Consider the following 22,593-nt stretch of genomic DNA (forward strand, 5'->3'; position numbering starts at 1 on the left):
GTATCACAGAGTCTCCGCAGGTTGTTGCAGCTATATCCCAATTTCATGCAACAAGAAAGCTGGAAAAAGGCTTCTGTGGCAAAGGCGTGTGTGTGCTCAGCACCCTAACCTAATTTCTAATTCCAGAGCTGTCTCTGGTGGTCAGAGGGCACTTGCAGACCCGAGCCTTCCTCCTCTCTGTCACTTCCTGGCCGGCTTTGGGCGCAGTTCCCTTGCCACTGGAACACGGTGAAAAGAGCGGGCCCTGCCCTGGCCGGGTAGCTCAGTGGGTTGGAGCGTCGTCCCGCGGCAAGGTTGCAGGTTCTGTCCCTGGTCAGGGCACATTCAGGAATTAACCAATGAGTGCATGGGCACGTGAAACCACAAATCGATGTTTCTCTCTCTAAAAATCATTTGATCAATCAACAAAGCAGGTCCTGAGCTATGTGGTGTGAGCGTTTGTGAGACTACACGTGGAGCGTCTATCTAATGCCTCCCGGGAGAAAGCCGAGGGCCAGGGCGTGAAGAGAAGTTGACCTTCGCGAGGATTTAGAATTTTGTGGCACACGCAGCTGGATTTCAAACCCAAGAGTAGACCAGCAAAAGCAACCAGGATGCACCCAGGATGGTCATTGGTTGATTAATGAAAAAGTCAGAGAGTCATAGAAAATGATACAAGTGCATTTTAAGCCTGTTTAACACTGAAGACACCCAGTCGCCCACTAGTCACGGCTGTGGGACTGAGGCTCTGTCTGCAGAGGCCTGCTGCCTGGCTTGTCCCAGGACCTTCTGCACGAACCTTGGCAGCGATGCCTCTTCCACGGTTTCCAGTTTGGGTTACTTGAAGGAGGACTGGACATTTCAAGAGCATTTGCAAAGCAATCCTCAGTCTCCTTTTTCACTCTTCACCCTCTTTTTTAAAAGGACTTTAGAGAGAGGAAGGGAGAGAAGGAGGTGGAGAGAAACGTCGATGTGGGAGAGAAACATCCCTCGGTTGCCTTTTGTGCGCACCTTGACCAGGGATCGAACCCGAAACCTAGGCCTGTGCCCTGATCAGGAATCGACCCGCAACTGTTTGGTGTGTGGGACAATGCTCCAACCCACTGAGCCACGTGGCCAGGGCTCTCCTTCTCTTAAATATTGAGTTTTTCCAAGGTTTTGGGCTTGGTTTATGTGGAGACAAGAACACTCTTTTCACACTGACAGTTTATTGCTTTACATATATTTAAATTTTGTAATTAGGATTTTCAGTACAACTGGCACAAGTAGGCTTAGAAACAAACAGCACTCATCCGGTAGGAACAGAAGTGCTCTCCGTTGCGTTGGCCCGGCCTGGCCTTTGTCCCTGTGTTTGGGAGCAGGGCCACAGGACAGCCTGGGGGTGGGGAAGGGGCTTCACCGGCTTAGTTCCCTGGCTCCTGCCGGTTCCCTGAGTTAATTAAGGTCAGTCTGTCGTCCTCCCTCACCTGCCCACGGGAAGGGAGCACGCTCCCCTGATCTGCCTCCTTTTGGAAAATGCTGGAATGACTTTCTGTGCTCCAGGGCTTAACTGTGGCAGGTCTTGTACTAATTAAAAATAATCCAGTGCTGCTTAGGAAAACAACCTGGGCTCTGGGAGACGCTTTCATCTTGGAAACTCCCTGTCATTCACGGCTGGACTGTGAGGATGGTCCCCGCGTGCAGGCGAGGGCTCGCTCACGGCACTGGTAACATTGGAGGCTCAGCCAGTGAATATGGGGCAGTTTCCTTCGAGTTGCTGGGATGGTTCTGGGAAATGAACCACACTCTACCTCCTTGTCCTATGCAGGTTGCATCCGACTTCCTCCCCTCCCGGGGGCCAGGGTAGTTGAGGCAGGAACGTCCTGCCAGTTTGGCTGTGCGCGGGTGGGAGGCGTGGGCTGGGGTTCTGTGAGCTCCCGCTCCCATGTAGAGAGCAAACCAGGTGCGCCTTGCAAAGGGCCACAGCCAGAGGCAGGGGCAAATGGTGGCATTTGACAACAGTAATCCTGGGAGCCTCACAGTGGCATCTGTTACAGAAAACATTTAGAAATTTAAAAAATTCAATCTAAAACGAACAGAGATGAAAATCGGCATTTGATTCTGTTCTGCTCATAGTTCAGTAGTTTCTAGCAGCAGCGGGCAGGACACGTTTCCCCCTAAATGGAACCCCCAACGAAGCTCTGTTTCCACTTTCTTATACGAAAGGGTCTTACGGATTGATGTCACCATCCCTGGCGTCTGAATCCTGTGCGAAATAGAAGTGATACAGGCACGTGCTGATGCGTGAATATCACTTACAAATACACTTTCCCTCTAGGAAAGGTTCGAACCGAGCGTGGCCTCGTCCAGCTCTGCTCTGCAACTGGAGTGTGCTCAGAGGAAAGCAGCCCAGCTTCTCCTGAGTGATCTGTGGTATAAAATACAGCTGGACACTGCAGGCCAGCGAACGTATGTGGATTATCAGGCAGTTTCTCCTTTCGTCAGTTCTTTCTGATTCTGTTCATTGTTTCTGTTTAGAACTCATCAGCCCCTCCTCCATAACAAGCACGCAGATACCATATTTCGCTGTGTATAAAGTATACTTTTTTTGCCCAAATTTTTGTGGGAAAAATAAAGATGCGCATTATACATGGGCGGCACTGAAACGGGACGGGGGTGCGCATTATACAGGGCAAAATACGGTGCTTGAGGACAGTTCGCTGCTCGCTCTGACATAAAGACGGCTAAATAGTTCAGATGCTTTCCTTACAGTGTATGACATCTGGATGCTTTTAAAAGAACTGCCACTTACTCAGGGTGCAGCCCTGCAATTAGGATATTTGGATAAATACTTGCATTATGTGGAGTAATAACGATGGACCTTTAGTGTCTTAATTTGTGCCTCTCTGCTTGGCATTTACACATGACTTGTGGAGTTCAGAGTTTATGCGGAAAGACAAACACTTATAAAATCTACTTCAAATAGATGTGAAAGATATTCTTTGTGGTAGGGACAGGACTTTGAGGTAAATATTCTTTATGTGGACAGTAAAAGAAAACCATGTAGCATTTCTGGAATGTATTTGCCGAGCAAATACTTTGGAAAACAGCCCAAAGGAACATATATAAGGCTTGATTTGAATACCGAACTAAGTTAATGCTTTATTTAATGCATCAGCTATGCTCGTGGGTGGTGGCAGTTACATCTGGTTTACCTGAAGCTGTAGGTGAGGGAATGAGTCTCCTCAATGGAGCAAACACCACGAGTTCAAGGTGCGCCTTTGGTTTGTAAGCACTGCATGTTGGCAGTGCAGGCATTTTGACATACTTTTTTAAACTTAAACACTGCTTATGGCTCAGCAATTCCTAAATGTAGACGGCTTGACAACCATAGGGGAAAAACTGGTCTGTCACCTGTCTTTTCTTTGTTACGTAGGCGGCGATGTTGCGTGGGTAGGGAATGTTTCCAATGCCTCATTATGTGGCCAAGGAAAACGGGGACCTGCGTGAGAGAGCGCAGAGTAGGCTCTCCCCGATGGGGCTCCTTGCCCCGCATGCCCAGCCCCAGCAGGGGCCTAAGTAAGTGGTAACTTTATAGTGCAACACAGGGCTGATGCGTTTCCCACAGGAAAAACAGACCTCAGAGGCCGTACTCGTTGTTTGCCAGAGCAATTTCAAATCACAGCCAGGAACGCGTCCTCGGTTATGAGGTTTCTCTGTTTTATTACCTGACACCATTTCAGACATCATACGACATCCTCCTCCCCTTAGAGATACTTCTGACAGCATTTGAAAAACTCAACTACTTAAATATCCTTGATTCAGTGACTCAACCCAGGCTACAGCCCACCTGCTCAGATCTGTGTCAGGTTACCCCTGGGGAATACCATTTCAGAAACGCAGGCGCCGTGAGGCGTGGAAGCCTTTCCTAAGCTAAGCTGGCAGCAACAGCAGCAACTGCCTACCTAGAGTTGACCTAACGTTTCCCATTCCACATGTGTTTTCTACTCAGAATAAAAATAATTAATATCATTTTCCCATCACTCTAGATCCAGCCTAATGAGATAATACCGCTACCAGATACTTGCTTTTAGCAAGACAATTATTTTTATTATATTATTTCCTACCCTTTGAATAGGAGCTCTAGGTTTAAAACTTGAAATGTTGATTATTTTCCAAATTCCATAGGCAAGGCCTTATTTATGAGAAATGTCACTAAGTAAAAAGTCCTTGGGGGCGCCAGCCACAGAGTTTGTGACTGCTTTCACCAGTGTGTGAGGTTTAGGGATCTCTGTTCAGGCCAGCAACTGAATGCGTTTTTGGATCTGAGTATAAACTTTTACAGATAAATGTTTTTAGAAAGTCATTTTAATGGGAAAATCCTGCGCAACAAAGGAAATCCCGTTTTCTGTTTTAAATCAAGCTTCTCGAGTCTGGTGAGTAGGACAGAAATTTGACATTAGCTCTAATTCAACACAGCTGGGAATTTCTGCCCAAACATCCAAGCCTACAGGTTTTGATCATGAGCGGAGTTAAGCAAATTATATTTGAAATGCTGCAGGCTGAGCTGGCGCTACCGTATGATACCCGCATGGAGGGACAGGAGGGAAAGGAGGGAAGATACTGGGGTTTTTCTGAGACTGATAAAGGGCACGTGTGTATGGAAGCGCTGTGGCCAGCACACGGCAGGGGAATGAATTACCGCAGGCAAAGCCATCCTTGGCTGCATCGAAGGCAAGGGGACATCACCTCCTGCCTGGCTCTCTGTACTCCGGCGGGAGGGTGCCGTGGAGATGCAGTCTGAGAAAGGGTGCAGCTTCCTCAAGACCTGGTGGAAAAGAAGAGTCTCCATTTGTTGTTTCAACAAATTACTGAGTCCTTCTTAAGAGCTAGACAGAGTGCTGGCGCCCGGAGCTGCAGCAGCAGCAGGGTACCATTCTGCTACTGTGTGGTGGGGGGACAGGCAGGGAGGGGCCCCCTGAGGAAGTGCTGGGCTGGAGAGCACCTGGGGCTGCGGGAATAGCCTTAACCTGGAGGTGACAAGAGGCAGGAGGCCCAGGGACCTGAGCATCCTGGGAAGAAGTGAATCTGCAGGGTTGTGGAGAGAGATGAGGGGTTCACCAGGCAGAGCAGGGAAGAGGCACAGTAATGAGGCCATTTACCTGGAGGAGCGTCTTTCATTCAGACACACATGGAAAGTAGCTGTGTTTAATGTGGCGGGGGGATGGGGGGATGGAAAGAAAGAAAAATCATTTGAATTGCTGAAAAGACTGCCCAATGGGACAAATTACTGGAGAGTTTTCAAAGACGCTTTGAAATGTTGAACAACCTGTACTTTATCCATTCAGAAATGCAAATCCTACAAAACTCCATCTTAGCCAGGAATGCCAGTGACTTTGTCGTGGAAGATATGATAATTATCAAGTATCAGTCATGCAGGGTTGTTTTTTTAAAAAAAATTGGGGGGGCCACATTTAATTTAATAATATAAATGGAAGCGAATGTTCCAGATTTCCCACAGAGAGGTGCCCAGAGCCTGAAGAGCCACTGGTCACGGTGTAGAGAACGTGCATTGGGAACGTCACGACTCTCGTGTTCTCGTTCAGAAAGCAGAAATCACGCTGTCCTTCCCTGGCTCACCTCTTCCTCTCCGTCCAGCCTCTGTTTTAGGGACATGTGGACCAAAGAAGGTCCCAGCTCATCACACATCCCTGGTTGTCCTGTTGATGTCACCCCCTCCAGCGGATCCGAATCTGAGTCCGGGAGGGAGCCCCTCCCCCAAGGGAGGCCCCGCCCTTCAGGACTTAGAGCCAACTTCCCGCGTTTCCCACGGGGGAGGGAAGAGAGGCGGCAGCTTCGGGCGTGCGACTCTCTGATTTATTTGTTCCCCATTTGCAGTTCCCCTACTCTGCCCTGGGCCAGCTCAGCAAAGATCCCTCTCTGTTTCCCCCCGACCCAGAGGGAAGGAACAGGCCAGATGAGGGGACATAGGCATCTTAGACACCAACCTGCCCCTTTCTCATTGCGTGACCTCCAGCAAGTCACAGGACTCTGAGGTGCTGTGTGTATAAAAGGAGGAATCGAGCTAAAGGGGTGCCTAAGCTCTGCCAGCTCCAACGCTCTCTGCTTCTAGGTATGGAGATCCTTAGGGAAGGCCATCTGACGTTCTTAGTGGCCCCGACTGAGGTGGCATTTGGTAAATGATTGCCTTTGATGCCCTGGGAAGCAGGGTGTGTCAAGACCAGGGGCTCCCCTTCTCATGCAGTGAACCCCAAACTGGGGCCCCTGAATCGTGCACCTGACTTCAGTTCACTATTTTGGCGCAAACAGAAATGCCTGTGCTTTATTGAAAGACAACTTGGAAAAGAAGTTTCTTTTTTTTTAAAAAGATAAACAAGCAAACAAAACCTTTTTAATAGTTCCTATTTCCTTGGCTTGTTTTTCACTTTCTACCAAGTCTTAGACAAATAAAATGGATACAATTAGAACCTGGGACAGAGTTGGCAGTACAGGCTGGGGATATCTGCAGAGTCAAACCTAAAACCCATCGGCTTAAAAGGACACACTTGAGAAAGGTCTTCTCCAAGCGAGAGAGAACCCAGTGGTAGCGGAGCATGCCGGGTGCACCCTGTGTGTGGCTGGAGCGTTTGCACACTCGCGCTCCTGGGACGGCGTAACCACTTATTGTGCAGTGATTGTGCCCTTCCTCCTGTGCCGGGGGGGTGCCCCAAGATGGCCACGGGATCCCGAGACAGGAATCCCCTTGTCTCTTACCTCTGCCCCTCGTGATGGGTGACCTCGCCGTGCCACGTAGCCACTGTAGAATGAGCCCTTGCTTCCAACGCTAGAAGGAGGTGACGCCCTGCTGGTCCCATTGCAAGCGAATGCATTGCTCAGAACGTGCGTCCGCACTGTTTAATAGCCTGCACGTTCCACCAGGTGCCAGGGATTTGAGGACCAGGGACCCGCGTCAGTGGCTGCTCATTGACATCTCTATTTTACACTTCCCAGCCTGGCCCCGAGACAAACCCGGGCATCAGCACTTTAGTGAGCGTCCAGGTCTTTTAGCTGCGATGGCTGAACCACAGATCACCCCCAACACACTTTAAAGCACGCACTTGTGCGCGTGGGCCTGTGGGTAGGGGGTTTGGGGGGGCCTGGGGGGAGGCTGCCTCTATCCTGCAATGTCTGGGGGTTAGCCGGAGAGCTTGACGGTGGAGCCTGGAGTCTGCCGAAGGCTCCGGACCTCCCGTGGCTGGCTCCTGCCTGGGGCCTTCACTGGCTTCTCCACCAGACACCCACACACCGCCTGTCCACGTGGCTTGAGCTTCCTCACAACATGGAGGCCAGGTTGCAGGGAAAGCAATCTGAGAAGATACGTCACTTAGTATGATTTGGCTCTGGAAGTCAGGCTTGTCATTTTTACTGGGTTCCATTTATTGAAGGGCCCTCAAAGGCACACCCAGGTTCAAGGGAGAGAAGTGACAAACAGTCTCTTGATGGCAGAGAGGCAAGGTCTACGAAGGCCACACGTACCCTCGGCCATACCTGGGCCCAACGAGGAGGTGGAGAGGGAAGTTTTGCCTCACGCTTCAAGATTCAGGGTAACAGGCAGGACCCCTGCCGCTCTGTCCGGCTTGTAACCCTGACCCGGTCCCGCCCTGTCCTCTGAGGACAGCGCAGTTTTTCATTGGGTGGACAGAAATAGGTTAAGTCTGCCCTCTCTTCAGCTGTCACCTCTAAGTTTAGGTTATACGCTAAATCTATTCCCAGTATTCCAAGAGAGAGCCGTTTGGTAAAGCCAGGAGCTCCTCAGGTAACGCTCACCTGGTCGGCCTCGGGATGCTCTCACTCAGGGGCAGAACGGGCCAGGCCAGCAAGCAGCAGTTCATGCAGGCGGCTGGAGACATCCTCCAAGTTAGAGAGACGGCCCGGGAGCGAGCCGGTCGGACGCTTGGCCTCTGGCCGTGGGACCGTGAGCCCTCGGGGTGGGCTTCCTTGGACCTCTGTGTCTTTTTAATCTTTAATATGGTTTTTAAAAAATTTCAGGTTATTTTTTCCATACTTTCTCATTATGATTTGAATTACTGTTTTACTAACTTATTTTCTTTATTATGTTTTAAAGATGTGGAAAATACAACGAAGTGTAGAGAAAAAAATAAAAATTTGCTATACTACTGCCCCTCAAAATAACAATTGTTCATATTTTAGTGCTTTGCCTGTTTGAGCATTTCCTCATCATTAAATAATCTCATATTAAAAATTATTTTAAAGGGCCTGGCCAGTGTGGCTCAGTTTGTTGGAGTGTCATCCTGTACACCAAAAGGTTGCAGGTTCGATTCCCAGTCAGGCCACATGCGCATGGTGCAAGCTGGGTCCCTGGTCAGAGCACAGGCAATAGATTGATGTTTCTCTCTCTCCTCTCTTCCTTTCTCGGTGAAAGCAATGCAAAAATGTCCTCAGGTGGGGATAAAAAATGACTGTTATGGCTAAATATGAATCAAATATACAGGATTTATTTCAACCATTTTCTTTATTGTTGGACATTTAAGTTCTTTCCTGTTTCTAATACTTTTAATATAATCACTTTTGTACTATTAAAATATTATATTTTCATTTAATGTATATGATAAACATTTTTTTCATACTTAAAAGCTAAATAGAAATTATATAAATTTAAACATATACATTTTATTTTTGAGCAATTCCAGGAAATGGAATTATTGGATCATAGGATATAAACAATTTAAAGTTTAAAATTCAGACCACATACTCTGAAATTGCTTTTTAAACTCACACAATCTGTACATAATTTTAAAAGAAAAATAGGCAGGGATTATATGTTTGGGGAGGAATGTAAAGCCGTAGTTTGAATGATTTCATTCAGTTTCAATTTACGTTGTTTTAGCCTTGAAATGAGGAACGAGTCATTGGATTCCGTTTAAGAGGGTTCTGAACTCCGGGCCCTGCGCTGATTCCCTGTGTTTTCTGCCTTGACGTGTGTGATCAGTCTTACGTGTTTTCCCACTAGTCCTGTGTCTTCTCCTTCGTGTGTGACTTGCGGTTTTGTTGCGTCCATGGATTTCCTCCAGATGTCCTTTCTTTGAGTGTCTCCTGTCTCCCGAGCACGACCGTGGCACTGCCCCTCGCGCACTGCCTCGGCCGCTGTGCAACTTGTCTGCCCTGTCGTGCCACGGCTTTGAAGGATAAAGTGATTACTTCTCGGGTCAGTGAAATATACATGCATGTGTGAGTTTTAGGTGCGTGCTGCCTTCTCACCGTCGCTGCTGTGGCCAGTGAAGAGCAGACCTTCATGTGTGCTTCCCATGGCTACTTGTTTATTCTGTCCCTCTGTCCCCAAAATTGTATGTTGTCATGAGGTTTCTTTTCTTTTGTATATACATTACTTGCAGTATATGAGACGTCTCCAGTATTTACAATATTTACGCACAGTTCCCATTAGCACTGTTTTATTCTAATAGGGTGGGCCATTTGGATATAAACTTGAAAGCATTCCGGAGTTACTGGAGTGAATGTTATATTATATATCTGGATCTAATGGTTATTCATAGACTCTTAATTATAATATTATATAACTCATGATCTCAAAGGAGTTTTCGACAGTAAATATCACCACACCTGGGCATTTTGTTGTAACTGTTGGGTAGCGATTATAGCTTTTGTAGTAACTCTGTGGTATAATTTGAATATACATCTCAATTACTTTCCTTATGCAAAATTCTTTTTCGTGTACCTTCTAAGACCCTACTATTAGTTGGGAAAATTCTACTTTTGCATTTGGTTAAGTTTAAATTCTGAGCTTACTTTTTGCTGCTTATTTATTTACTCGTATTTTTTCTTGAGAGATCATGGCATACAACATTGTATAAATTTAAGGTGCACAGCATGTTGATTTGATCCATTTATATACTGCAATATAATTACTACTGTAGCTAACACCTCTATCATGTACTTATTTCTTTTCTGTGGGTTGAGAACATTCAACACCCAGTGTCTCAGCGTTTTGAAGTGCATGGTGTAGTCTTGTTGATTGTAATCGCTATGCTGTGCATCCGATGTCCAGAACCTACCCATCTTCTAGGTGCACGTTTGTGCCCTTTAATGACACCCCCGCCCCCTCCTGAGCCCCTGGTGACCTTGCTCTCTGATTCTGCAGGTTCAGCTTTTTTAGATTTCACATGTAATTGACATCATATGCCATGTCTTTCTCTGCCTGCCTTACCTCACTAAGCATAAGGCGCTTTCTTTCGTTCCGTTTATTCTGAGAGGCCCTATGTTCTTTCCTCATTTTCTTGATCTTGTCGATTCTTTTCTTTTCAACATCAGCAGTCCCCTCTGTGCCGGGCCCTACCCTCGCGGCCCTGGGGAAATGAGTGAATGACCCTCGGTCCTGCCCATGGGGAGCTTTCGGTCACTGAGGGACTGTGGGAGCCCGGCCCAGGTCAGAGTTGCCGGCTGCGCGGCAGAGACGCCACGTAGGGGCCTTGCAGGAGAGGTTGGGAGCCAGAGGCGTGGGAGGCGAGGGCTCGGCCCCCAGCGGGCAGGGCTAGGCTGCCTTCAAGAGAGTGGAGGGGACACGGCCGATGTGCGTGGGCCGGCACCAGGCCGTGGAGCAGACTCTGCTTGGGGCGGCTTCACGCAGGAGCCTGACCTAGTAGAGCAGGGGCTTGCCTGGCCCCTGCAGGGAGCTCCAGGGCGTGGCTCTTCATTCTTGGGACCAGTGAATACCGCGTGACTGCCCCGTGTCTCCCATTGTTTCAGGAGCTCGTAACCCGGCAGCGAGCAGGATGTCATTGTGCCCGCTCTTAGGGGGCTTGGCATTTATCATCCTGGCTTTTATCGCGGGGCTCCAGGGAAGGAGAGAAAATTAATGCCCATATATACAGTGGCTATATATAAAATACATATATTATACATAACACCTATCTATAGCATGTTATTTATAACACTGTGTATCAGTGGCTATATATATTAAAGTTTCCTTAATATTCTAGCTTTCAGGGACTGTGACCAGCATATAAACAGATGCGCAGTGGCCTCGCACATTCCTGTCCCCTTACAGAACGTCTCTTTGTTCTTACAGGCGGCCTAGTTCCCCGCAGTCGGCCCCCCTGACACGTCTCAGCTCCCCTTTGGTTAGAATTCCTGTTATGTTGTCCGTTTGCCTGTGGCTGTCGCCGGGAGGCTCAGGCTTCCCCTCAGATAAATCCACCTGAGGAACCGCCATGCAGGAAATAGCACTTTTGCATGGCCACGGGGGGCGGGGCGGGGAGTACCCTGTGGAGCCAGGTAGACGCAGCGCATCGTTCGGTAATCATCTGAAATCGGCTCGTGTCTTCTTAAGAACGACCTGCTGGGAAGACAGAGGTTCTGTTCGGTCCTGTCAGGGCGGGGCGCAGGGCCTGAGAGAGCGCAGTGGGGGCACCTTACCTTCGGGGGCCGCTGGGTGAACTGCAGACGTGTTCGTGGCCCCGAAAAAATCTACAACTTACGAGTTGTCTTTTTTTCCCTCCTCTGGCCAGGAATCATACATCCTTTCTGCAGAACTCGGAGAAAAATGTGAAGCCATAGGCAAGAAGTTACTCTGCTTGGAAGATCAGCTTCACGTGGCGATCCAGAGCCATGACGAAGATCTCATTCATATCCTTTCTGTCTCGCAGGCTCAGCGCCTGCCAGGTTCTTTGTAACAGCAAGTCTTAAAAAAGTCCGCAGTGGTCCCGTGCCTCAGCACGGGGAAGCAGATCGATACTGCTGGTATTTCTAGGTCAGCACACCTCGGATCACTGCGATTATACAGTACGCAATGATTTCTCTCTCGTTTTTGGTAATTCAGCATTTTTGATTATTAAACCTGACCACTAAAAATCAGCTGTGACGTTTAGACACGCTCACAGTGAGACCAAAACAGACTGTGGTTTCCAGGGTGTGAGGCTGGGTTTGTGGGGCTCAGATGGCTATGAGTCTGACTAGCTCTGTTTTCTAGGGGGCTTTTTTATTACCCAGAAACCCAAATGCATGTTTGGTTTTCTTTCCCATAGAAGCCTGCCACGTGGCAGCGGGGGGGGGGGGTCACAACTAACAGGACTTTGGAGTATTTCTGTGCAGTTTCTTCTTGCACAGGGCGCAGTGTTCATACCAGCGGATACCTCCCTCAGAGTCAGCTGCCGGTGAGCAAGAAGGCGTGAGGACACACTGGCTTAGGCGTGCATCCGCGTGATGCCCTGTGTCCCGTGTGCATCTGCGGGTGCTGCCATTCTCTCGCTGGCCATTCTCTCTGAGGGCAGACGGAGGGAGCGCAGATGGGCAGAGGGTTATGCAGCCGCATCCTGGATCTTTTCAGTTATTTATTTAACCACAAATTGACACTGCAAATAAAAACACTCCTCTCTTCATTGATCCTATTCAATAGCAGGCCTTTTATGGGATGCATTTGTGGGGAATGTAGCTATTTTGGTCTTTGCTTCTCATTGCTATCTTACTCTTCGGAATTCCAGTTCTTACACTTTATCGAGAGAGAGAGAAACAGAGAGAGAGAGCGAGCGTGCGTGTGCGTGCGCGCGCGTAAGTAGCCTTTGATGCCAGGATTAATCTTATTCGTAAGTATTCAGAACCACATTTTAATGATGGATGCAACACTGTTTCCTTCCTCATTATACCCTTAAATCTTTGACCTTGGTTATTAAACTCAGCAGGAAATTCCTTCAACTTAATCAGCTTTTATTTTCACATTGTTCAAGGTAGATTTTATACGTAGACATTCTGTCCTTCATAATTTCCTACCACTTAAGACAACTAGTATTTAAGCTATTGGGAAGGCAGCCAAGAAGCAGGAGAAGAATTCTTACTTTGCATTTTTGTTTATGCCACGTTCATGGAACGCACAGATTGGAGCACTCACAAGGCGGCCTGGCCCCCAGCAGGTGGGACAAGTGACTGTCCGGCGGTGCCCCTGGGAGCGGCACATGCAGAAGACCAGTGTGGGTAGGGGCCTTCCTGGTGGGGACTTGGCTCAGTGGGACGCCCCCCAGGCTGGAGATGGAGGCAGGTGGCAGCTCTGAGACCCGCGGCCAGGGCCTGTGTCGGTCTCTCGTTTAGAAATTTTCTAGAAGGTTAGTTTGATCCCAAGGCATTAGATTTTCTCCTTAATCGGGGTGGGTGGCAGGGGAGAAGTCTGAGAGGGGACAGAACTGTGTGTCAACAAGTCCCTTTTAGTTTTCCCACAGCCAGTCCAATCAGATTCAGGTGTGGGAGGGTCACAGGCAGCTCATAGCCTCTTTGTTCATCAGCTTCCTCCTCTGTTACATCGCGCACCTCCGAGGCTTTCATGGGGGCCAGCTGAGGCTATGTTCAGAGAGGATGTTTAACACAGTTCTTGCACGTGGTAAGTGCCTGGTTTTAGGTAGACAACAATAATTCTGTGGAACACAAGTAACTATAAAACTTTGAAGCTATAAAAAGTATTTTATTGAAGTCGTGTCTTTCGAGAACTTTGCCGATCCTTGCTGAGATAACTGGGGACATCCTGGGGCCATGCCAGGCTGGGATTGGGACACACTGGTTTAGGTACTGAAGTCACCCCCTCCCCCTGAAATAAAATCTACACGACAGGCCACTTGCCTCACCGTCCTCACGTTTATGTCACAGACTCAAACCATATCCCATAAGAGGTTTCAAGGTGAATCGATCCAACTATTTTGTAATAAATGCTTAAAGGAATTGATCAGTAACCACACAAGGGCTCATATGAAAAGCCATTTAATTCTAATAAACTGCTGTAGATAGATAGGAATTATCTCTGCTGGATCGTTGAGAAAGCTGAGGCTTAGAAATGATGTGGCTGGTCCAAGGTCATTTCTAACCAGGGACAGAATCTTGCAGCAACAAGCCCTTGGCCCTACTTGGACCATGAGGAGACAGCTATGCCGACAAGTAAAGGCACAGGCCCATCCTGTGGAACACACAGGAACTATAAAACTTTGAAGCTATAATAAAAAACATTTTATTGAAGTTGTGTTTTTTGAGAATCTTGCCGATCCTTGCCGAGATAACTGGGGACACCCTGGGGCCATGTCACACCGTGGTCGGGACGCACTGGTTTAGGTACTGAAGTCAACCCCTCCCCCTCAAATAAAATCTACACCACAGGCGCATTTCAACCCTGACTCTTCTCGAAGGCCCACATTTGTTCTGTGTCACTGACTGAGAGTAAACACAGGGAAGGTAACTTCGAACTCGCAGAACGCGGCACTCTGATTGGAATGGAATGCGGTGTCTCAGGATAGGTATTTATAGAGTCTGCGGGGGCAGGCCTTGTTCAAATAGAACTATGTAGAGAGCCAGAGAGGCTGCTGAAACGCGCCACCAACCTGCATCGGGTTCTTGTTTCCGTTCTGGACCAGAGATACAAAGCTGAGTGCGCTTGAAAGAAACGCTTGCCATCAACAAGAAATAACTGCACAGTGAGGGCAGTATTTCTCTTTGATTCTATTAAGCGCTCTGTCAGATCCTCCAGGGCATATGATGTGGCATGAACGTGATCAGTGCAAGTCCACATGGATGTCCATGTCCAGAGGATTCCAGCCTGGGGTGCTAAGATGCCCCTTTTGCTGCTTCTGCACAGGCTGTGTGTGTGAGAAAGCTTCGTCCGCGTGGCATCCACAGAGCGGGGCAGGGAGTCGGCAGTGTGTGTGGGGGGCGGTCTCCACACAGACCCTGACTTCATATGGGGGCTGCAGGCAGTCTGCTGGGAGTGTCCAGGTCTCAGGAAGAAGACAGATCTGAGGAGTGGAGAAGGCCGTGTCTCTTCGTCACCCTGGCCGGCTCACTAAGTTACACGCAGCCTGGCCAAGGACCAGCACCAGCCCGTCAGCTACCGCGGCGGCGAGTGAGAGTCGGCACCGTTAATTGGAGGAGCTGGCGTCAGGGAGGTGACTCACGCCTGGTGTCTGAGGACAGGACCGGGAGGCGTGACAGTCAGATCTGATTTCTGGGAGCCTGAGGCTGAGTCTTTAGTACAATTTCAGTCATTTGGGGTCCTAACGAGCAGTTAGGTTTTGGGAAACACTGAGTGTTTGTGAAGGTTCCTCCGTGTCCCCATCGCTTTGACTGACACTGTGTAGGTTCAGTGGATTTGTAAGCAGGGGTTTTTCTCACTTTTTTGCCTTTGACTTCTGCAGCTCACTGTCAAAGGAAAGAAGCGCACTTAAGATTGGGCCGCTTCTGGAATATCTCAAGGCTCTCAGGGCAGTTCTGCCTGCCTTTGAGTCGTAGAGGAGAGAGGGACACCCTGCCTCTGTCTGCGGCCGCATTTACGGCCACGTCCCGGAGACGCTCCTGAAGCTCTGTTCTCTCTGCTTGTTTGGAATGCGCGGCAGCCAACCGATCCGTTTTGGTGGCGCTGGCTGGCTCGCCAGCACTCGGAGTACCTCCGCGAGCTTGTACTGGCATTGTGCCCCCGAAGCACCCGCGTTTGGTTTGGCATTCCAATGCGTAGCTTGACCGGACAAAGGTACCAGCCTGGGGCAGTTGCTCTGTTTCCTGGGGAGCGTTTTCAGCTTCTAGAGCTAAGGCTGGAAGAAGAACCACGAGGATCCTGGACCTCCACTTTCGAAGTTTATAGATCAGAAAACTGAGACCCCAGGAGGCTGCCGTTGAAGGCACCGTGTGTGCTGGGCTGAGGCAGGTCTGGTGGCTGCGGCCCTTTGGCTTGGCTCCCACCAAAGGGAGTGGCGGAGAAGAGGGAGCCTGGGTGAGGGGGCGCACATGCGGTCTTGGCACCAGGCGGGCACCGCAGAGGGTGCCCTGTACAAGCACCAAATCCATGCAGCAGCGGCCTGGTGGGGCAGGCTTCCCCCTTTGCTCTTGAGCAGCTGTGGCCCTCACCTTTCCGTGGAGGTAAATATCCCAGCACTGGCGGCCCCCGTGGTTGCCGAGGATTCATTACCGATGTGAAGGAGCAGTTTAGCCAATGGGAAGCAGCTTTGAAGGACGCACTGTTGTTTCTCTTTGAATCAAACAATCTCAGGTGATCTGAAGACCTCCGTTAGGCTCACCTGCTAAAACGATCTCTTGCCCACCCAACTGAAAGTACAACACTCGGTTGTTTTTATGTATAGGCAAAAGACCCCTTTGAAAGACTTTGAGGATCTTTTGCAAACGGCCGCCCTAAATGACACCGTTGCCTTATGGTTCTATTCCTGGGCGATTCCCGTGACACGTGTTTTGCTGTCTTATCCCTTTACTAGTTACGAACACAGTTTGTGCAACTTAATATCAAGAAGTTGCACACTTGCTTAATACGCGTGGCGTCTGCCCTGTGGTGGTGGAGGATGGTCTTGGGTTCCAAAGGTGTTGTGAAGATGTTGGCATGTCAGTCCTTGTGCCATATTGTAATTAATGTGCCATTTTTCTAAGATGCCTCAGGTCTCTGGTGGCATATCTGTTGCAGGGAACGTTATACTCAGCTGCAGAGGTTTCTGTGGCACAGTCGGCTCTTGGATGTAGTGCGTACACCTGGCGTTCTGATGTGGAGTTACTGTATTCGCTTGGCTCCTGGGCAAAAGTCAAGGTCAAATACGTCAATGGGCTTCAACCATGAGCTCATTGGAATAGCAGTTAGAAAGTCTGATCCTAGTCCTACTCTACTACTTAGTAGGCTTAAGATTTTGGTAAGATGTATCAAATGAGACACAGTGAGAACATGTTAGGAAAATATTTTTAAAAATATATCCTTCTATATAACCTGTAAGTGCCTTTCTGCAGCCTGGATCTCTCCCCAACCTCGGCTTCCTGTCTGCTTCCTGCTCAACATCACTTGGCTGACAAATAGCCTTTCCCAACTTGACACGTCCAAAATCCAATTCCTCCCCACACTCAGAAAACCCAACTCGTTCCCAGCCTTCTCCGTCTCGATAAATGGCAAGTGTGTTTTTCCAGGTCATGGCTTAGATTTAAAATCTGGGAATCGTTCTCGAGGCCGTTTCCTGCTCTCGCAGTGCATATCCAGTCCGTCGCCACGTGCTGCTGGCTCACACCTCAAAACACCCGGAGTCCGACCGCCTCTCACCTCACGCACCGCCGCTGCCTGGGCCCAGACGGTGGACTTTCTGTCCGAGTGATGGCGACAGCCCCTCAGCGCCCCGCTTTCGCCGGGGCCCTGCCCCCCTACCCGTGAAAGCTGCAGCGCGCTCCTCCCACCGGGCTCCGGCCTCCCGCGGCTCTCGCGCTGCGGCCCCTCCCCGCGCACGGCCGCGTTGCATGTCTTGGGCTCCCCTGGCGGGCACCGGAGCTCCACGATGGCAGGGACCTGGGGACTCCTGCGCTGCCCACATCCAGGTCCCTCTCAGCACACAGGAGGGACCCGGGAAATGTTCGACTGCTTGCAGGAGGGAGGGGAAGGACGAGGAGGCCTGTGCTTTCATTTCCCCAACGGCTTATGGCGAATGTTCCAAGCGGTTTCTTTTAGAGAGTCATTGACCTGACTGTGAGAAGACGCATGTCCGTGGTGAAGGTGACAAGCTTGAAAAAGAGGCTGCGTCTCCCTGCCAGGGTCAGTGCCTGCAAGTTCTCCGCTCGGTCTCTCTAAGGCGCTGCGCTGGCTCGAAACAACGTACATTTCTCTCTTTCTCTCTCTGGCAAAGTTAGGGTCTTTTCATACAAATTGTTCTGCAACTCCCTCCCTCAACCCATTTCACATTTCATCCTGTTTTCTCTTCCATTTCAGTGTATTTAAAATGTTTTGGAAATACAGGCAGGTTGGTTCTTTTGATCGTTTTGACGAGGATCGCCCCAGGGGCCCGCTGAAGGAGGCTTCTGGAAGTTCTGACGCCCAGCCCTGGTGAGAGCTGAAGGCGTTCGCTACTCGGCTACGTTAGTGAACTAACCTTGAACCTCCTGCTGCCTCGCAAAAGGCCCTGTGCTCACAAGAGAAAACTACTTCTTTGACGAAGGCGCAACACTGCAATTTTACCAGTGAGACGATTAAAGCGCTAAGTGGGCCGCTTCGCGGGAGCAGGCGGTCACGCCCTGGAATCCTCGCCTCCGGCCTCCTTTGCGGGTCCCTGGAGCGCTGTGTGAGGGGCAGTGACGTTTTAGTTGCCTGACTTAGTCTTCTTTTGTGGCTTGTCGTTTTAAAAACCCTTGCAACGTGTTCTGCCAGTGCCTGAGTTTGACGAGTTCTTCAAGAAGCATCTCATTTTGGTTCCGTTTCTCTCTCTCAAAACCTTTGTCATCGTTCAGCATATTGCCGATAGGGGCGTGTCGTCCCAGGGTGCGTATCGAAGGTAATTAACTCTAGGCGTTTGTCAGGATTCGTAAACTGCTTAAGCTCTGTGCGTACTCTTTATAAATGTAGCATAACTTTGTGATTAAATTGCAGCTTGGTGTTCAGTCTGGGACCACGTATGCTTTGGCTTGTATAAAGTCCTATGTGTTTTCACTAAGTAGTAGCGGAACTGTCCTGAGAAATGGAGGAAAATGAAGCTGTGAAAAAAATATCAGATTCTTTCCTCTGTGCACCCCCTGAACATTCCCCTCATTCCCCTCAAGTTCAAGTGCAAGGAGTGAGCCATCCTAGTAGATGTATGTAAATTACACAAATGAGGAAGTCTGGTGAAGCTCCAGAGGATGAAGCGCTGGCAAAAGCTTTTCAGGGTGGTTCAGCAATTTTGCTTAAGAGAGGTTCATTTGCATAATTCCCAGGATCCTCTGTTGTTTTTTTTAAGAGAAACCTTTGTACATCATAACCTAAGGTTGTCTTTTTTCTCTTGACATTGCCCCGACATTGTCCTTAAATAAAAACATTGTAGCAGAAACAGTCTGCTAGAGGCAGGATCTCTGCAAGCTCCTTTTTCCCAAGCTTTGTGTTTCCTCCTTATCTGATCTGGTGATGCTGAAATGGACTGACCTCATACGATGACTGACTTAGTGGTATTTAAATGGTAGCCAGATATTTCTGTGTCTCCCCTTTGTTCCTGTTGGATGAAGTTCGATTAGTTTGCTTGTTAAATTAGCAGAATCCAGCCCGACCCGTGCCCTGCGTTCACATTAGGGTCGTTCTGACAGCAGGTGCAACAGGAAAAAGCAGAGTGTCCTGAGGAACAGAGAGAAAAACCACCACTGGTTAGATGTTCCCCAGCTCAAACACCCGAAGACAGCCCATTTCTTAAGATAATAAGAGCCTTATTTATTTCACATAATTCTTTGCTAAGTTCTCGGTGATTGTTTTCTCTACCTGGGAAGCAACTCCGCACATTAGGAAGCTAAGAACCCAATGGTTTAAGAAAACAGACTAACCCAGATGAGGCAAGTTCCCTGCCCTCTGTCAAATTTCAAGTCCCTGAAGGGCTATTTTACAAGTACCTGAGAGTTTAATAACATATGGCAGCAGATTAGAAGCTAAAGGGGGTCAAAAGTCATTGTTTCATGCGAAAACTCAGGCTCAAAGTGATTTACACAAGGCCACAAGGCTGGCTGGTGGCCAACGGGGACCATCACTCATGACTCTGAGTGTGGACCTGTGGTGGCCCCAAATCCCGGATGTCTCGAGGAGGCTCTGGTGCCCAGCCTCTGGCCTTTGCGCTGTCAGAGCGCGTGGCTGTAACAGGGGCCTCGCCCCAGCGAGGGGCTCAGCAGGACTTACTGTCACACAGCCCATACATCACGGAGCAGCCCTGGGGGCCCTGTGTCTCAGTCCAAGGGCTGCCTCTTCTGTTTCCTCCTTGAAACCTCACTTGAGACATAACCGCAGGCCTTGTAGAAATTGCAATAACTCTTACAGGCAGTGTAAAATTTGTATTAATATTTAATTCCTACGGTTTGGGAGAATGTGAAGCTGCAAGCCGATGGCAGCGCCCATCCGCTTCCATCTGGGACTCAGGCCCCCGGGAGGCTGCAGAGGGCTGCTTGTCACCTGCGTGTCCCTTAACAGCGGTGCACAGTGTCTCAGGAGGGAGCTGCAGATGGTGAAGGAGACGCTGCAGGCCATGATCCCACAGCTCCAGCCGGCCAAGGAGGCGGGAGAGAAGGAGGCAGCGGTGGCTTCCTGTGCGACAGCTGGTGTCCGCGCCGCGCAGGCCTGAGGCGTGCGGGGAAGGGGAAGGAGGGTGAGTGACCATGTCTGCTCGCGAATGCTCAGGGGCCGCTCGCGCTTCCCAGCCTCGCCCGCGTGCCCAGGTCGGTGACCGAGACTCGGAGCCTCGCAGTCTCCCAGCTCAAAGGTGGCCCCGGCCCGCTCTCCTGGGGCTGAGACGGGGTCCGCAGGGCGAATGTGCAGGGGGGACCCCGGCTGCATCTCCTTCTAAGTGTCACTCAGAGGCACCTTTACCATGTCGATAATGGGAGCGCCCTGCCCAGGATTTGAAAATATTTTCTTCTCAATCCTCTTTAGACAAGTTGGGGTGAGTTGTCCTGGAAAATTGTCTCTTTTCCTGTACGACCGTGCTTTCCGCAGCAATTAAAATATCTCCTGATTTAAGAACCTATAAAAAGGAAACCAAACATAAATATATCTCCCACCTTACCTGTGCCATGGTCCACCAGGTGCATTATGGAAGGTGCTAATTAATCCCAGAATCAGGCATTAACAACTTTTCCCATTACTGCTCCTGTGATTCACTGCAATCTCAGAATTCATATGAAAAATTCCAAGAGATACCTCCCAGGTAAAAGCCTGCCTGTCAGGGATGTGCGGCATTTCCATTTTCCTTTGGCAGAGCCTGTCCCCTGACGTGCCATCGGGACATTCTGAAATGCTCCACCCGCGAGCGCAGGAAGCGATCAGGGAGCGGGAGTGGACCAGGCGACGCGTATGATCTTTGAGCCTCTCCTTCCTTCCTCCCGAGCCCGCTTCCTTCAGCGTCAAGACATTCGTGCGGAACCTTTCAGTGCAGGGCGGGGCTCAGCCAGGCAGCACGGTGCGCAGCTGAGCAGCGCGCTTCCCCGTAGGCAGCGCAGTGCTTGGCAGGACCCGGAGGATGCGCAGGGCGCACGAAGACAGCGTGGTGCCCGCTGAAACGGTGTGGTGCTCAGTGGCGACAGCGCAGCTCTCAGGCCGTGCAGGTGCTCACTAACACAGCGCGGTGCTCACCACTACACTGCTTACTGAGCTAGTGCAGCGCTACGAAGGCAGCGCAGGGCTCGGTTAGGGGGCATGAGAACCCCTCCCTGCTGAGGCAGCTGCACAGCAGGCGCAGTTCCGTTGGGCAGCACCTCCCGCGGTGCACGGGGGTTGGGGGTGGGGGGGCAGCCTCTCAGAGCTGCCCCACGAACGTGGAGACCCCTTTGGTTGAGGATGTTTGGGAAACGCGCTGTGCCATAATTTCTGAGCACATTGGCGCGTTGGTCTGTGAGCAGGCATAGGGAAGAGACGCCTCGATTTTGCCTAGCCCCATGCTTCCGAGTTTAATGGGTCGTAGAATTGTTTTCACTTGAATCCTAGCAGCCCACCACGCTGGTGCTGTGCAGCGCTCTCTGCAGGAGGCGTGGCCAAGTCCTGATTCACTCCGCTTGTAAATGCGTGTCTTAGAGACCGAACTCCGACTGTGGCAGAGAGATGACTTTCTGTGCTTGCCACAGTTCGGAGACCATCGACTCTTTGCCTTTGGAGCCCTTCTGTGCCTATGCTCACAAGATTTGCGATGCTCCTGCCTTCACGAAGACCCGTGGACGCGAGACAGCTTTTGTCATTTCCTACTGTCCTGCTGTCGTTTCCAGAAGGCAGCTGGCGCTTTGCTAGAGTCCCGCACGGCGCACTGCTCTGTCCCCAGTCTGGACACGCCCTGCGGATGCCAGCACTTGGCCAGCCTCCGGGGAACGAAGCAAATGCAGTCTCTGACTTCACTGATTGTGTTTCCTACAGTTTTCTCTTGAGTATTTCTGGAAATATTCTTATTTTAATAATAAGTAAAATTAATTTGTTCCAGGAATTCTTGGTTTTCCTGCGATGGACCAAATTCCTGGATTATTCATGATGACATCTAAAAATTATTAGTTACTAGTCACGTGGCACTCAGCATCCTCGAACCCTTGAATTAATTCCAGGAAACAAAACTTGGGAGAGTCCGGAAGGACCACAGTGCCAATAACAAATCCTTCCTTTGCCATGTGTTGTTTTAAAAAGCCCCCAGACATAAGACATCTTCCAAGTCACTAACTCAGGTGTTTTGCGTTATTCAAAACCATCCCGAACATTCCGTGAGGCCATGGCGTGTTTGAGGTGCCCTAGAGGCTAATCACTGCACTGAGTGGGCCCCGAATAAGGCCTCTCCCGCTGCCCCAGCAGCTAGTGTGTCCTTTTTCCAGCTGAGGTGCCTGACCACGAGAGAGAACCGGGCAGGCGAGTGCTGTCCCCGCCATTAGCTGAACTCCTCTGCTGTCTCTGCTGGTCTCGCGGCAGCCGGGAAGCCAGCTAGAGGCCACGGCCCCACGGCCTTTTCAGGACAAGTCCTCTCTCTGTGGCCGCTGTGCCTCTGGAAGACCCAGGACCGTGTATCCCGACCTATGATACAGGGGAGTTTTTGTCAGGGCGACATAAAAAGAAACTAGTGCTTGGATTGAAAAGCAACAAGAACAATAAAAGTTTAAGCTTTTGTAGAGACAGCCAGGACTACAAGTGAA

General features: G+C 49.9%; 1 protein-coding gene across 1 annotated transcript in view; it reads left to right on the forward strand.

Annotated features, from left to right (window-relative positions):
- The window catches only part of DISC1 (DISC1 scaffold protein), a 274,150-nt gene that overhangs the window by 250,639 nt on the left and 918 nt on the right, over positions 1-22,593 (forward strand). Inside the window, exons 10-11 of the mRNA XM_054576751.1 lie at positions 11,502-11,619; positions 19,915-20,081. Of these exons, the coding sequence (XP_054432726.1) occupies positions 11,502-11,619; positions 19,915-20,057 (261 nt within the window). The 3' untranslated portion in view covers positions 20,058-20,081. The remainder of the gene's footprint in view (positions 1-11,501; positions 11,620-19,914; positions 20,082-22,593) is intronic.

This window comes from Pteronotus mesoamericanus, unplaced genomic scaffold (genome assembly GCF_021234165.1).
Source record: "Pteronotus mesoamericanus isolate MK-2021 breed Mesoamerican mustached bat unplaced genomic scaffold, CSHL_Meso_final contig_347, whole genome shotgun sequence".
NCBI classification, from domain to species: domain Eukaryota; kingdom Metazoa; phylum Chordata; class Mammalia; order Chiroptera; family Mormoopidae; genus Pteronotus; species Pteronotus mesoamericanus.